Source organism: Anabrus simplex, chromosome 2, assembly GCF_040414725.1.
Source record: "Anabrus simplex isolate iqAnaSimp1 chromosome 2, ASM4041472v1, whole genome shotgun sequence".
In the NCBI taxonomy this organism is placed as follows: domain Eukaryota; kingdom Metazoa; phylum Arthropoda; class Insecta; order Orthoptera; family Tettigoniidae; genus Anabrus; species Anabrus simplex.
In genome coordinates this window covers 18,259,329-18,275,283 of record NC_090266.1, presented here as the reverse complement: position 1 = coordinate 18,275,283, position 15,955 = coordinate 18,259,329, and the positions used below count along the sequence as shown (strand labels likewise).

General features: G+C 38.0%; 1 protein-coding gene across 6 annotated transcripts in view; it reads left to right on the top strand.

Annotated features, from left to right (window-relative positions):
- The window catches only part of LOC136863890 (uncharacterized), a 446,082-nt gene that overhangs the window by 366,296 nt on the left and 63,831 nt on the right, over window positions 1–15,955 (top strand). For 4 of the 6 annotated variants that reach the window (XM_067140290.2, XM_067140285.2, XM_067140289.2 and 1 more), the window contains one exon: window positions 11,105–11,237. The exons of 1 other annotated variant lie outside the window; for it this stretch is intronic. In XM_067140290.2, coding sequence (XP_066996391.2) covers window positions 11,105–11,237 — 133 coding nt within the window. Of the gene's footprint in view, window positions 1–10,294; window positions 10,342–11,104; window positions 11,238–15,955 lie in introns of those variants that run through there. One more of the 6 variants, XM_067140288.2, reaches the window with a different exon arrangement.

Below are 15,955 nucleotides of genomic sequence, written 5' to 3'. Positions count from 1 at the left end.
TAAACTTTCACCTTTGCTGTTCATAGTTTACATGGATCATCTGCTGAAAGGCATAAAATGGCAGGGTGGGATTCAGTTAGGTGGAAATGTAGTAAGCAGTTTGACCTATGCTGACGACTTGGTCTTAATGGCAGACTGTGCCGAAAGCCTGCAGTCTAATATCTTGGAACTTGAAAATAGGTGCAATGAGTATGGTATGAAAATTAGCCTCTCGAAGACTAAATTGATGTCAGTGGGTAAGAAATTCAACAGAATTGAATGTCAGATCGGTGATACAAAGCTAGAACAGGTCGATAATTTCAAGTATTTAGGTTGTGTGTTCTCCCAGGATGGTAATATAGTAAGTGAGATTGAGTCAAGGTGTAGTAAAGCTAATGCAGTGAGCTCGCAGTTGCAATCAGCAGTATTCTGTAAGAAGGAAGTCAGCTCCCAGACAAAACTATCTTTACATCGGTCTGTTTTCAGACCAACTTTGCTTTACGGGAGCAAAAGCTGGGTGGACTCAGGATATCTTATTCATAAGTTAGAAGTAACAGATATGAAAGTAGCAAGAATGATTGCTGGTACAAACAGGTGGGAAGAATGGCAGGAGGGTACTCGGAATGAGGAGATAAAGGCTAATTTAGGAATGAACTCGATGGATGAAGCTGTACGCATAAACCGGCTTCGGTGGTGGGGTCATGTGAGGCGAATGAAGGAGGATAGGTTACCTAGGAGAATAATGGACTCTGGTATGGAGGGAGACCAAGACGACGATGGTTAGACTCGGTTTCTAACGATTTAAAGATAAGAGGTATAGAACTAAATGGGGCCGCAACACTAGTTGCAAGTCGAGGATTGTGGCGTCGTTTAGTAAATTCTCAGAGGCTTGCAGACTGAACGCTGAAAGGCATAACAGTCTATAATGTTAATGTATGTATGTATGCCATTCACTTCTCCTGAAGCTCTCAAAGTACAACATTGTCAAAATAATATGGGTACCAGGGCATGCAGGTATAGAAGGAAATGAAAAGGCAGATAAACTGGCCAGGAAAGGGGCAGAAACACATTTTGTAGGCCCAGAACCTGTATGTGGGATTTCCTATGGACATGCCCGACACTACATAGGAAAATGGGTACAGAAGAAACAAATGAAGAACTGGAAAAATACTCCAGGATGTAGGTTTAGAAAGGAACTGATAAAAGGACCAAACAAGATGCATACTAAAGAACTGTTAAAACTCAGCAGAGAAAATATAAGATAGGTAGTAGGACTGTTGACAGGACACTGCCATCTGAAAAAACACCTACATAGAATTGGAGTAATAAGGGACAATATAGGCTATGTAGGAAATGCAATGAAGCAGAGGAATCAGCTGAAAACATACTTTTCGAATATGAGACGCTGGGTAGAATCAGTTTCTCCACTCTAGGACTACCTACCAGGTGGAGAGAGAGAAGAAATCCAAGAAGACTCAATAAGAACAACCTGCAGCTTTGTGAAGGGAGCAGGTATATCTAGGTGGGAATGAATGGAAAACATGGTAGCAAAAGATCTTAGAGGTCGATGCTAATTAGGAGCTAATATTTAGAGGCCCCATGAAGGAAAGAAGAAGAAGAACCACATGGTTGCGTGCAAAGACGCAGAAGCCAAAGCAAACATTTCCTCACTTATCATGGAACTCTGTGAAAAACAGATATCCTCGACTGAAGCGCAATTCGCAGTTGTACAGTTTTAAGGAAGATATTTCAAAAGCAGACCCTATTTGCTTACGTCACAGTTGAATGTGAGTTGAAAACTTTTCAGTCAGTCGAACAAACAAATTAAATACACACCTCTAAGAAAAACGAGAGAGAGAGAAAATTAAAAAAGCACGTTACCAAACGAAACCCCATGGCACAACAGCGACTGCTACTCAGCTTGAAGGCCTGCAGATTACGAGGTGTCATGTGGTCAGCACAATGAGTCCTCTTGGCCATTATTCTTGGCTTTTCTTTACTTTTCCCATTGTCAGTTATTTTACTGCCCAAGTAACAATATTCACCTATTTCCTTTAAGACTTCATTTCCTAATCTAATATTTCCTGCATCACCTGACTTCATTCGTCCACACTCCATTACTTTTGTTTTGGACTTAATTTATACCATTCAAGAATTTCTGTAGATCTTCTGCAGTCTCAGATAAAATAACAATTTCATTTCCTCTCTTTGGATTGTGATTCTCTTTCCAAATTCCACTTTCATTTCCATTACACCCTTTTCTATATAAACCCTGAAAAGGAAGGAGGGGGGAGGGGCAAACTGCAGCCTAGCCACACTTCTATCTAGATTGCTGCTTCTTTTCAAAGCTCTCGATTCTTGTCACTGCAGACTGCATTTTACACAGATTGTAGATAATTCTTCTTTATCAGTATCTGTTCCCGATCACCTTCAGAATCTCAAACAGCTTGGTCCAACATTATTGAATGCTTTTTCTAGATCTACAATCAATCAATCAATCAATCAATAATGATCTGCATTTAGGGCAGTCGCCCAGCTGGCATTCATTCATTTAGCTTCCATAGACTATACAATTACATATTTTGAAATATGCGAACAGTATCCGGTATAGGAGTTGTAGAGTGATTTCCTTATACTAAAAATGATATGTGCACAATAATGAACATTTTGAAAAAGAAGAAAAAGGAACACCAAATACCTCAATCTTAGGACAGCACATCTTAATTCTTTTAAATAATAAATAATATTAATAACCAATATACAAATAAAAATCTATTGGTGTGGTGTTAATAATATGTACATAATCAATGTGACATTAACATATTTTTAAGGCTATATACTAGATATTAAGAACGTTTACAAGTTAATAAGTAATAGCATCATTACCAACACTTCATCATGTATTCCTCTGTACTCTAGAAGCAGCTACTCAGCAGGAGATTTTTTAAAGCTGTGGTAAATGAACTGATGGGACTAATATCTTTAATCTTATTTGGGAGCTTATTATATAGTCTGATTCTGCATGTCTCAAGGCAATGGTTTTACTCTTGTACTCAATAAAAATATTATTTCTGTTCGCATCTTCTAATTGTGATTGTCAAAATTCTTTCTGAAGTGATCAATATTTTATTTCACGTGTAGAATGCATTGCATGATGTATATGCTTGTTACTGGGAGTATCCTTAGTCTCTTAAATAATGGTCTCCAATGATTTAACCTGTTACGTCTCCATAACATTCTGATAGCTCGTGTCTGTATTTGAAAAATAACATCAAGATTTGATTTGTAGCAGCCCCAAAGACCAATACATAAGTGATGACTGAATGATAATATCCAAAATATGCTATTATTACATATTCTTCACTGCAACTATTAGACAAAATCGTTAAGGCAAAGCAAACAGAGACTTAGCTATTTTTTTAATATGACAATCCCATCTTAATTTTCATCTATATGGACACCTAAAAATTTTACACTTAAAAATTTTGTGGTAGTAGTAAAATTAGCGTGGAGTATTGGTAAGGTACCTTTAGATTGGACAAAAGCAGTAATTGCACCTATCTATAAGCAAGGGAACAGGAAGGATTGCAACAACTATCGAGGTATCTCATTGATTAGTATACCAGGCAAAGTATTCACTGGCATCTTGGAAGGGAGGGTGCGATCAGTCGTTGAGAGGAAGTTGGTTGAAAACCAGTGTGGTTCAGACCACAGAGAGGCTGTCAGGATCAGATTTTCAGTATGCCCCAGGTAATTGAAAAATTCTACGAGAGGAATAGGCAGTTGTGTTTATGTTTCGTAGATCTAGAGAAAGCATGACAGGGTACCGAGGGAAAAGATGTTTGCCATACTGGGGGACTATGGAATTAAAGGTAGATTATTAAAATCAAACAAAGGCATTTATGTTAACAATTGGGCTTCAGTGAGAATTGATGGTAGAATGAGTTCTTAGTTCAGGGTACTTACAAGGGTTAGACAAGGCTGTAATCTTTCACCTTTGCTGTTCGTAGTTTACATGGATCATCTGCTGAAAGGTATAAAATGGCAGGGAGGGATTCAGTTAGGTGGAAATGTAGTAAGCAGTCTGGCCTATGCTGACGACTTGGTCTTAATGGCAGATTGTGCAGAAAGCCTACAGTCTAATATCTTGGAACTTGAAAATAGATGCAATGAGTATGGTATGAAAATTAGCCTCTCGAAGACTAAATTGATGTCAGTGGGTAAGAAATTCAACAGAATTGAATGTCGGATTGGTGATACAATTAATATTTAGAAATTTCATGATCCGTATTGAAGTGGGATGACAATATTTAAAAATTAAGAGGGTTCCTCCTATTCAATGCAAAGATATTTATTAATGTGAAAGAATCACATATCGTTCAAATGAGGTACTAGTTTCGGCACCAGATATGTGCCATCATCAGCCACAAAGTCAAATCGGGCAAACACTATAAAACCCTAAAACAACTTTATACACACTATAACATCTGCATGGATGCATATGAAATATGACTTAAAAATAACTTTAAAAACACACTATAACATTTGCACAGATGAATATAAAATAAAATATGGTACAAACCTAGAACAGTTCGTTAATTTCAAGTATTTAGGTTGTGTGTTCTCTCACGATGGTAATATAGTGAGTGAGATTGAATCAAGGTGTAGTAAACCTAATGCAGTGAGCTGGGAGTTGCAATCAACAGTATTCTGTAAGAAGGAAGTGAGCTTTCAGACGAAACTATCTTTACATCGGTCTGTTTTCAGACCAACTTTGCTTTACGGGAGTAAAAGCTGGGTGGACTCAGGATATCTTATTCATAAGTTAGAAGTAACAGACATGAAAGTAGCAAGAATGACTGCTGGTACAAACAGGTGGGAACAATGGCAGGAGGGTACTCGAAATGAGGAGATAAAGGCTAATTTAGGATTGAACTCGATGGATGAAGCTGTACGCATAAACCTGCTTCAGTGGTGGGGTCATGTGAGGCGAATGGAGGAGGTTAGGTTACCTAGGAGAATAATGGACTCTGCTATGGAGAGTAAGAGAAGTAGAAGTAGACCAAGACGACGACCGTTAGTCGGTTTCTAACGGTTTAAAGATAAGAGGTATAGAACTAAATGAGGCCACAACACTAGTTGCAAATCGAGGATTGTGGCGACGTTTAGTAAATTTCAGAGGCCTGCAGACTGAATGCTGAAAGGCATAACAGTCTATAATGATAATGTATGTATGTATGTATGTATGTATGTATGTATGTATTTTCAATTGCATTTGCGTTTAATATAAGGTTGGTTTTTTAGCAGTTTTTCATGGTAGTTAGATGCTTTGAATTCCATGTATTGGATCTTTTTTTAAGTTCAATGTTTATTTGTTTTTCCTGAACCATGATTCTAACCTAGACAGGACTGTATTCCCTATCTGTTGTTTCCTAGCCTTTTCTTATATGATTTCAAAGAAATTGGAAATTTATTGAACATCTCCCTTGGTAAGTTATTCCAGTCCCCAACTCCCCTTCCTATTAACAAATATTTGCCCCAATTTGTCCTCTTAAATTTCAACTTCATCTTCATATTGTGATCTTTCCTTCTTTTAAAGACACCACTCAAACTTATTTGTCTACTGTCATCCCACGCCATCTCTCCACTGACAGCTTGGAACATACCATTTGCACGTTATAATTCTCATGTTAGGTCTGTATTGAAATGTACATAAATACAAAGAATGTTACAAGTGTTATTTTAATATCCACCTATTCCCCTCAGGTGGATAAAAAAATAACACTTGTAACATACTTTGATACATACCATTTAGTCGAGCAGCTCATCTTCTTTCCCCCAAGTCTTCCCAGCCCAAACTTTGCAACATTTTTGTAACGCTACTCTTTTGTTGCAAATCACCTAGAAGAAATCGCGCTGCTTTTCTTTGAATTTTTTCCAGTTCATGGTAATCCTGGTGAGGGTCCCATACACTGGAACCATACTCTAGTTGGGGTCTTACCAGAGACTTATATGCCCTCTCCTTTACATCCTTACTACAACCCCCAAAACACCCTCGTAACCGTATGCAGAGATATGTGCCCTTTATTTATAATCCCATTTATGTGATTACCCCAATGAAGATCTTTCCTTATATTAACACCTAGATACTTAGAATGATCCCCAAAAGGAACTTTCACCCCAACAATGCAGCACTTAAAACAGAGAGAACTTTCCTTATTTATGAAACTCACAGCCTGACTTTTAACCCTGCCTGCTGTCCATATCACAACATTATCAAGGTCATTTTGCAGTTGCTGACAATCTTGTAACTTATTTATTACTCTCTACAGAATAACATCTGCAGAAAGCCTTATCTCCCATTCCACTTCTTTACTCATATCATTTATATATCATCGCTGCCAGGACAAAATCTCCCATGTCAAATATTTTAGCTTAGAACTTTGGCCGATAAGGTTCTGTCATCTAAGGTGCAATATTGTGTGAATATTGTTAAGGCATTCTCGCTCTTCATAATGTATGTGCTTTGGGTCAGTATACCTTAAAAAATATTATCACATAGGAAGTTTTGTCGAGGCAATCACAATATATAAGAAAACATAAAGGTCCAAAAATACTGCCTTGAGGAATTCCCCCCTTTATGATTACAGGGTCAGATAAAGCCTCACCTACTCTAATTCTCTGAGATCTATTTTCTAGAAATAGAGCAACCCATTCAGTCACTCTTTTGTCTAGTCCAATTGCACTCATTTCTGCCAGTAGTCTCCCATGATCTACCCTATCAAATGCTTTAGACAGGTCAATCGCAATACAGTCCATTTGACCTCCTGAATCCATGATATCTTCTCTCTTTTGCTGAAATCCTACAAGTTGAGCCTTCTATTGAACCAGTTATTAATTTTGCAGACATGTCTAATATAATCGGAACTAATACTTCCCAAAGCTTACATGCAACGCATGTCAAACTTACTGGCCTTTAATTGTCAGCTTTATGTCTATCACCCTTTCCTTTATACACAGAGGCTACTACAACAACTCTCCATTCATTTGGTATAGCTCCTTCATGCAAACAATAATCAAATAAGTACTTCAAATATGGTACTATATCCCATTGTCTTTAGCACAACCCCAGAAATCTTACCAATTCCAACCACTTTTCTAGTTTTCAACCTTTGTATCTTATTGTAAATGTCATTGTTATCATATGTAAATTTTAATACTTCTTTAGCATTAGTCACCTCCTCAATCTGGACAATATCCTTGTAACCAACTACCTTTACATACTGCTGAATGCCATTTACTTGGACTTGTCCTCCTTGATCCTCTAAAATCAGACGTAAATTCAGGATTGCTTCACATGTGCCTACATTTCTTCTGAAGCCAAATTGATATTCTCTTCTCTCCAACTCAGTTTGAATGTCCCTTTCCAGTCCTTTGTAAATAATACCTCTTAACATTTTGCAGGCATGAGATACTAAACTAATCGTGTGGTAGTTTTCACATTTGTCAGCACTGGATTTTTTGGGAATAGGTATAACAACGTTCTGCCAAAAAAGGATGGCACTTCTCCTGTCTCATACATCTTACACACTAAATGGAATAACCTTGCCATGCTGGTTTCTCCTAAGGCAGTCAGTAATTCAGAGGGAATGTCATCAATTCCAGATGCCTTGTTCCTATTTAGGTCTCTCAAAGCTCTGTCAAATTCTGATTTCAAGATTGGACCTCTCATTTCATCAGCATCAACAGTTTCTTCCAGTTCCAAAACCATATTATCTATGTTTTTACCTTGATATAACTGTTGGATATATTTCTGCCATATTTCTGGCTCGTCTTTTTTCCCTTAAAGTGATTTTCCATCTGAGCTCCTAATATTCATACACCTAGTCTTCTTTCCCCAAAGATTTCCTCGATTTTCCTGTATGCAGCATCTATCTTTCTTAGGCGCACACAACCTTCAGCATCCTTGTACTTCTCCTTCAGCCATTCTTCCTTAGCTGTACTCCACTTTCTATCTACTTCATTCTTTAAATGCCTGTATTCTTTCTTGCCTTCTTCATTTTTTTGCATTCTTTTTTATCATTCATCAATCAGTCATCATCAACCTGGCCTAATATCTCCTGAGTTATCCATTGATTCGCAGTTGATCTTTCCTTTCTTCCTAACATTTCTTCAGCAGCCCTCCTTCTTCACGACTGTCCATTGTTCCTCTGTTATATTTCCTTGAGCCTTTTCATTTAGTCCTTGTTTTACATGTTCCTGGAAACAGTCCCTCACTCTCTTTCTTTCAACCTGTCTAGATCCCATCTCCTTGCATTTCTTCCTTTCTTCAATTTCTTCAAATTCAGGTGGCATTTCACGACCAACAAGTTGTGGTTAGAGTCCACGTCTGCTCCTGGGAAATTCTTGCTATCCAACACCTGGTTTTTGAATCTCTGCCTAATCATAATGAAATATATTTGATACCTTCCAGTGTCTCCAGGTCTTGTCCACGTATACAGCCATCGTTTTTGGTGTTTGAACCAAGTACTAGCAAGAACTAAATTACCGAGCTCGATAGCTGCAGTCGCTTAAGTGTGGCCAGTATCCAGTATTCGGGAGATAGTAGGTTCGAACCCCACTGTCGGCAGCCCTGAAAATGGTTTTCCGTGGTTTCCCATTTTCACACCAGGCAAATGCTGGGGCTGTACCTTAATTAAGGCCACGGCCACTTCCTTCCCACTCCTAGCCCTTTCCTATCCCATCGTTGCCGTAAGACCTATCTGTGTCGGTGCGACGTAAAACAACTAGCAAAAAAAAAAAAAAAGAACTAAATTGTGATTGGTGCAGAATTCAACTGTCCTGATCCATATTCTACTGTATTACCTATGATTGCAAGTTAGGGATGGGTCGAATTATCCCTGTCTTACAATCATGAGCATTATCAATACAGACATGAAAATAATAAACTATAATACTGTATTACCTTCTCTTCTTTGGCCTACCACTGCATTCCAGTCTCCCATCAAAAATTAGATTCTCATCACCTTTTACATATTGTATGATATATCTTCATATATTCTTTCAATTTTTCATCATCTGCTGAACTACCAGGCATATAGACCTGCACTATTGTAGTTGGCATTGGTTCGGTGTTTATGTTGACAACAATAAACCTTTCACTACGCTGGTCATAGCACATACCCGCTGCCTTATTTTCTTATTCATTATTAAACCAACTCCTGCCCGTTTGATTTTGTGTTGATAATTATGTAGTCACATGACCAGAAAACCTGCTCTTATTGCCAACGCATTTTATTTAAAACAACTACATCCAACTTTAGTCTATCCATCTCCCTTTTCAGATTCTCTAATCTACCATAATGACTCAAATTTCTAACACTCTACGCTCCGACTCACAAAACGTCAGTATCCATCTTCGTGTAGATCACCCCCTCTTGTGTAGCCCCCACCCGTAGATCCGAGTGGAGACTATTTTACCTTGGGAACATTTTATCCAGGAGGAAGCCATCATCAATACATCATTCATACAGAAACAACTGCATGTCCTCGGGAGTTAGTTACGGCTGTAGTTTGCCATTGCTTTCAGGCATCTAGCAGTATCAGTACAGCTAAGCCACGTTAAGTGTTATTACAAGTCCATGTCAGTGAATCATCTAGACTGCTGCAATTGAAACTTTCAAAAGGCGGCTACCCCCCTTTCGATGAACCATTTGTTAGTCTGGTCTCTCAACAAATGCCTATCCGATATGGTTGCACCTGCAGCTTGACTATCTGCTTCACTGGGACACGGAAGCCTTCCCACAGTGGTAAGGTCACTTGATTCGCAGGGAAGGTTCACAAAGGTAATAATTTAATACATGAAGTACTTTCATTAAATAACAATAAACCTGAGAAATTAAATGGGCAAATCATTCCAGCAAAAACAAATTCTGAATGACAACCATTAGGCAGGCATTTTTTCTGAATTTCGAAACAATAGACCAACATATCTGTGATTTTGTTGTTTTAAATAATATATATGTTAACTTGCAACAGCGTAACAATATTCTCGAATGCATGTCATTGATCTAGAATCAAGAATGCTCACCGTGCTTCCTTCTGTCACATAGACATTGGTGAAAATTATCAGTTCGGATTAGCACAAATGAATGTTTTGAAAATAGCATAGACTATTGTATTAGCAAAGGAACTGGTACCTACGAATTCTTTATGGTGGACAATAATATTATCAGCTTTCTTTACTCAAATATAGCTGGTGCAAGAAGCTTTTGTGTTTTGAACATTTTTTCTTAATTTCCATTATAATTTACAGGAGACTGAATAAGTTCAAGGGGATTAAACTGGACTGCCACATTATTGGTAAGTACGCAATTGTTTAATCCATACATACTCATACATTTAGTGTTTAAATGTTTACCTTGAATATTTTTATCCCTCATGTGATTACAATACTACCACAGGTTAATGTTTAATTGTCTTAAACACGTGTTTTGGGATTACTGCATTATGATTTAAAAGAAATTAAAATAGGCATTTAATGTTCACTGTCTCTCACCCACTTCCCATTACATCATGCCAGAACTTTGCTCCAATTGCACCCCCACCCATACACCTTTACCGCCCTGAAACTCTTAGATATATGCACGACAGGATGTAACATTCGAGGGTTGTAAATATTTCAGTGTGCTCTTTCGGATGGTGTATCAGTCTTTTTCAAGTTTGTTTTTAACATTGATTGATGGTCCATTGTTGGGTCTAGAAAACGTCAATTTAAGGTGATCACTGATATTATCTAAAGCTCTCTTCAGCATTCATACTTTCCTGACAAATTTCCTAAATTCAAAACCTTTCCTTCCCAAACGTATTTTGAATGGCTAATGGGGTATGTTCTTGATAGCCTTGGTCATCTTCCTACATTTGCTGTTCTTGCACTGAAATTGCTTGATAAGCACTGGACGACTACATTGTTTAACATGTGTGAGTTTAGCAATAGTGAAACTAATAAAACTAAACTAATGTACTCTTACTTAAATAATATTATGTTCTTCCCCCCCCCCCTCTGTGTCTTTCCTGTAGAATGTTCACTCTTGATTTTGTGACACAATATTCACTTTGGTTCCAGGTGACGAGATCCTGGCTGTGAATGGCACACCACTACAGGGCCTCACGCACACAGAAGCCATCAACGTGTTCAAGAACATAAAGTGTGGGGACGTGATCCTGCACGTTGGGCGCAGAGATCCACAGCAGAGGAGGTAATCAATCAATCAATACTGATCTGCATTTAGGGCAGTCGCTCAGGTGGCAGATTCCCAATCTGTTGCTTTCCTAGCCTTTTCCTAAATGATTTCAAAGAAATTGGAAATTTATTGAACGTCTCCCTTGGTAAGTTATTCCAATCCCTAACTCCCCTTCCTATAAATGAATATTTGCCCCAGTTTGTCCTCTTGAATTCCAACTTTATCTTCATATTGTGATCTTTCCTACTTTTCTGTGCTTTGTATTCAGCCACTTTTCACATGGACAAGACCTGTTAGAATGTCTTCCTGCCCTCTGTTTTCAGTATTGTAAATCTTATAATTTAAAATAATTTATTTCAAATAAATGTGCCTAGCAGATTATTGGTGACACTTCTTGCCTTGTTCTCTTAGACACTTAGAGATCAGCCTACAGGCTATCATTTGTTGGGTGACTTTCAGTACTCTTCCTGTATTTATCTACATTTGAGTCTACTTTATTCAAGAATCACTTGGTTTATTTCCAAATATCCTAGTAATCATGTGCTCTTGGGTCTTAAATTTTCTTGTTATTTCCATTTTGGTGCATCAGTGGTTTGAATATATACCGCTTTACACTTCGGTCATTGTCAGTCGCAACGTTATGATCACTTGCAACTTCTCCTGATAACTGGCATCTTTCTTCATGGGGTTGCTACAAGTTCATCACTGCGATATTAGTCTCCTTATTTTTCTTCCTTTACAAGCCTTTTATTTCCATTTGTGTGTGGTGTTGGTATTACCTTGTTTTATTCTATTCTGCCACACCTGTGTTTAGTGCTTCATCTTTTCTCCAGCCTATTCCTCTCAGTTTGCTATTTTAACCACCCAACTTAGTTTGGGTCTGCCAATTCTTTCTTTCCCTTATTCTTCTTCCTGGATTGTCAAACCCAAAATTGTCTTTCTTATGTAATTATTGGCTCTTTGTTCCAAATGGCTGAACAACCTCGGTCTATTCTGACACTCTTTCCTTATTCTGACCACTCATCCGTCTTAGCATTCACATTACTGCTGGTCTTAACCATTTCTCTCATTGCTGTTTCACTCATTTTCCACACTGGATTCTATGAGAACCTCAGAATCCCAACTTCCACCTTTCTTGAAGGTTGATCCTAGATATTTCAACCTCCTTGCTGCAGGTCCTTGCTCACCATATATCCGTTTTTGATACCTCTCTCTTTCCACCATTCTTCTAGCCTTAGCTTAAGTCCAGCATTGTCATATCTACACATATATTTATAAGTGACAATTATTACTTGGTCAATGGGAATTTATGAAATTAAGGTAATATTTTAAGTTCGATATTTCTTAGGCTTTCACATTATGAAAATGAAGTTCAGCTTAGGTCATCTGCCAAAAATAAATCTCATGCAGCAGCAACAATGTGGATGGGCCTGCAGCAAGCAAAACAATAGGACCAGCAAATTATTAGGGCTCAAGAGGAAGCTAGAACAGATACTCAGAAAGATCTGGAGGTAGAAGCTACTAGAAACCCCATTCACCTATAGAGGGTCGAGTTGTCTCGAGGACATCACAAATGTGTTGTTCATTGGGAGTGAATCTGTTGGAAGACTACATGGAGTTTGACGAGCCTTGTAGGAGTATAACGTGTATTACCTACCTTGAAATCTCCTTTAATGTGAAAATGAATGATACATAATAATCTAATTTTCAGTTGAACTGTTTCAAATAGATTTCTTGCACCTAAATTCTGCACCTTCAGCTAGCAGTTTGAATGAAATTCAGGCAAGCTCAAGAATGATTTTCACTAGTTCTCAGCATTAGCCATAGTTGGTTGCCACCTTGATGCTTTAAAACATTATGCAAAATCTGAACCTTAGAGAGGTCGCTTCGGTAGCTTGACCCACAGTATGTACAGCATTCCAGTACATCTCACTATGAGTAGGTACACATGTAAGACATTCTATTAATTCCAGTGCATGCATAACTGAAATGTCAGCAGCAAATTGGAAGACATTTCACTCCAATGAAAAGTCTATGTGGAATACAAACAACTCTAAACATTTATAAGGCAGCTAAAAACACACCTATTATCATATTATAAAGCAACATAAAATGCTTGGGAAAACTTAAATTAGCTTTGTGGGGAACGATAAGGAAAGGAATGTGATCGTAGCGGGTGATCTTAATTTACCAATTGTCAATTGGGAAGGTAATGCGAACGACAGGAAGCATGACCAACAAATGGCAAATAAGTTAATATGGTAAGGGCACCTGATTGAGAAAGTGATGGAACCAACTAAAGGGAAGAATATTCTAGATGTGGTGCTGGTAAAACAAGATGAGCTCTATAGAGAAACCGAAGTAATAGACAGTATTAGTGATCACGAAGCTGTTTTTGTGGTAATTAAAAATAAATGTGAAAGAAAGGAAGAGATTAAAATTAGGACTATTAGGCAGTACCATATAGCTGATAAAACAGGCATGAGGGAGTTTTTAATAAATAACTATGATCAGTGGAAAACAGTAAAAAAAATTAAAACAGACTCTGGGGTGGGTTTAAAGCAATTGTTGAGGAATGTGAAAATAGGTGTGTACCTTAAAAGGTGGTAAGGAATGGTAAAGATCCACTATATTATAAGAGGGAAGTAAAGAGACTAAGAAGGAGGTGCAGGTTGGAAAGAAATAGAGTTAGAAATGGCTGTGGAAGTAAGGAGAAATTGGAGGAACTTACTAGGAAATTGAATCTAGCAAAGAAGTCAGCTAAGGATAACATGATGGCAAGCATAATTGGTGGCCACACTAATTTTAGTGAAAAATGGAAGGGTATGTATAGCTACTTTAAGGCAGAAACAGGTTCCAAGAAGGACATTCCGGGAATCATTAATGAACAAGGGGAGTGTGTATGCGAGGATCTTCAAAAGACAGAAGTATTCAGTCAGCAGTATGTAAAGATTGTTGGTTACAAGGCTAATGTCCAGATAGAGGAGGTGACTAATACTAAAGAAGTATAAAAATTTACCTATGACAGCAATGCCATTTACAGTAAGATACAAAAGTTGAAACTTGAAAAGCAGCTGGAATTGATAAGGTTTCGGGGGATATACTAAAGACAATGGGTTGGGATATAGTACCATATCGGATGTACTTGTTTGATTATTGTTTGCATGAGGGAACTTTGCCAAATGAATGGAGAGTTGCTATAGTAGCCCCTGTATATAAAGGAAAGGGTGATAGACATAAAGCTGAAAATTACAGGCCAGGAAGTAAGATGGCGACTACTGTGTCTGAGTCTGTGATATCCGTAGTAGATAATGGTGTAAATTGCAGTGAAAAATATGGCAAATGCAGAAGAGTAGTAAAAAATGGGATTCTGTGTCTTAAGTGTGATGAATGGTACCATTTTCGTTGTGCAAATATTGTAAATAGGACTGATATTGAAGAAAGTGAGTGGCTGTGTCCCAAGTGTAAACAAACTGATAGTGAGGCAGAACAAAAAAAAGAGAGACATACGAAACTATAATTAAGATTTTAGGAGTGCTACAAGAAGACTTATGTGCTCTGAAACATGAAAATGAAAGCTTAAAGGACAGAATAAAGAAACTGGAAGATAAAGAAGACATTGGAGAAGAAAGATCGCCGTGGACGGAAGTGACGCGTAGCCATTTTAGGCATAATGTTAAACATATGGGAGAAACTACGTACAACTTAAAACCGGGAAAAAACTCTTTGCAGTGCCAAAATAGATTTCAGTTACTGCATCAAGTTCCAGAAGAAGACACACCAAGTTTTCCAAATAATTTTAAATCCAGAAGAAGAAAACCAACCGAAAGTAAAATCTACGCAGACAGTCAAGGCCGGGGTATCTCAGAAGGCATCAAGGATGAGCTGCAGAATCCAGAAACTGAGGTTTTAGCACTAATAAAACCAGGTGCCAAAACTGAAGACGTCCTTTCAAGTTGTGATCCTGTGTTAGAGAAGGACAATTATGTGGTGATTGTGAGTGGTACAAATGACATTGCTGCAAATGAAGGTGAGGAACTAATTACGACTCTCAGAGGTAAGATTTCCAAACTACCTGACTCAAAAGTAATTGTAGTTAATGTGCCACCTAGGTATGACCTTTTAGAGGACTCGTGTGTGAACAAAGCTGTACACGATGTAAATATAAAAATCAAGAGATTATGTAAGAGTTTTAGAAATGTCTATGTAGTAGATACTTTAGGTCTTGGCAGGCAAATGTTCACTAGGCATGGGTTACATCTGAATGGTAATGGAAAAGCAAATCTCTGTAGACAAATTGCTACAATTATCAACAGAGATTTGCAAACTAATCTGTACTTAAGAAAACCCATACCACTAAACTGGCACATACAGGGAAACTTGCCAGAAAACCCAGACCCTTAAATCAAGATCTATGTACAAGGATCTGTGTTCCAGGGACGTTCTCAACTCATGAGTCAAACGTTACCCAATTGCAACAGTCAAGTTTTAGGGAGGAAGGGGGTCTGAGATTGCTCTTGGTAAACTGTCAGAGTGTAGTAAATAAACAATTAAAATTCGGTACATTGATGGAATCTTATGAGACTGATGTGGTGATAGGAGTGGAATCGTGGTTGAGAGAAGGGGTGGGTAATAGAGAAGTATTTCCAGAAGGGTACACAGTCTATCGTAGAGACCGAGGAGATAAAAAGGGAGGGGGGGTGTTTATTCTGGTGAAGGAAACTTACTGTTCA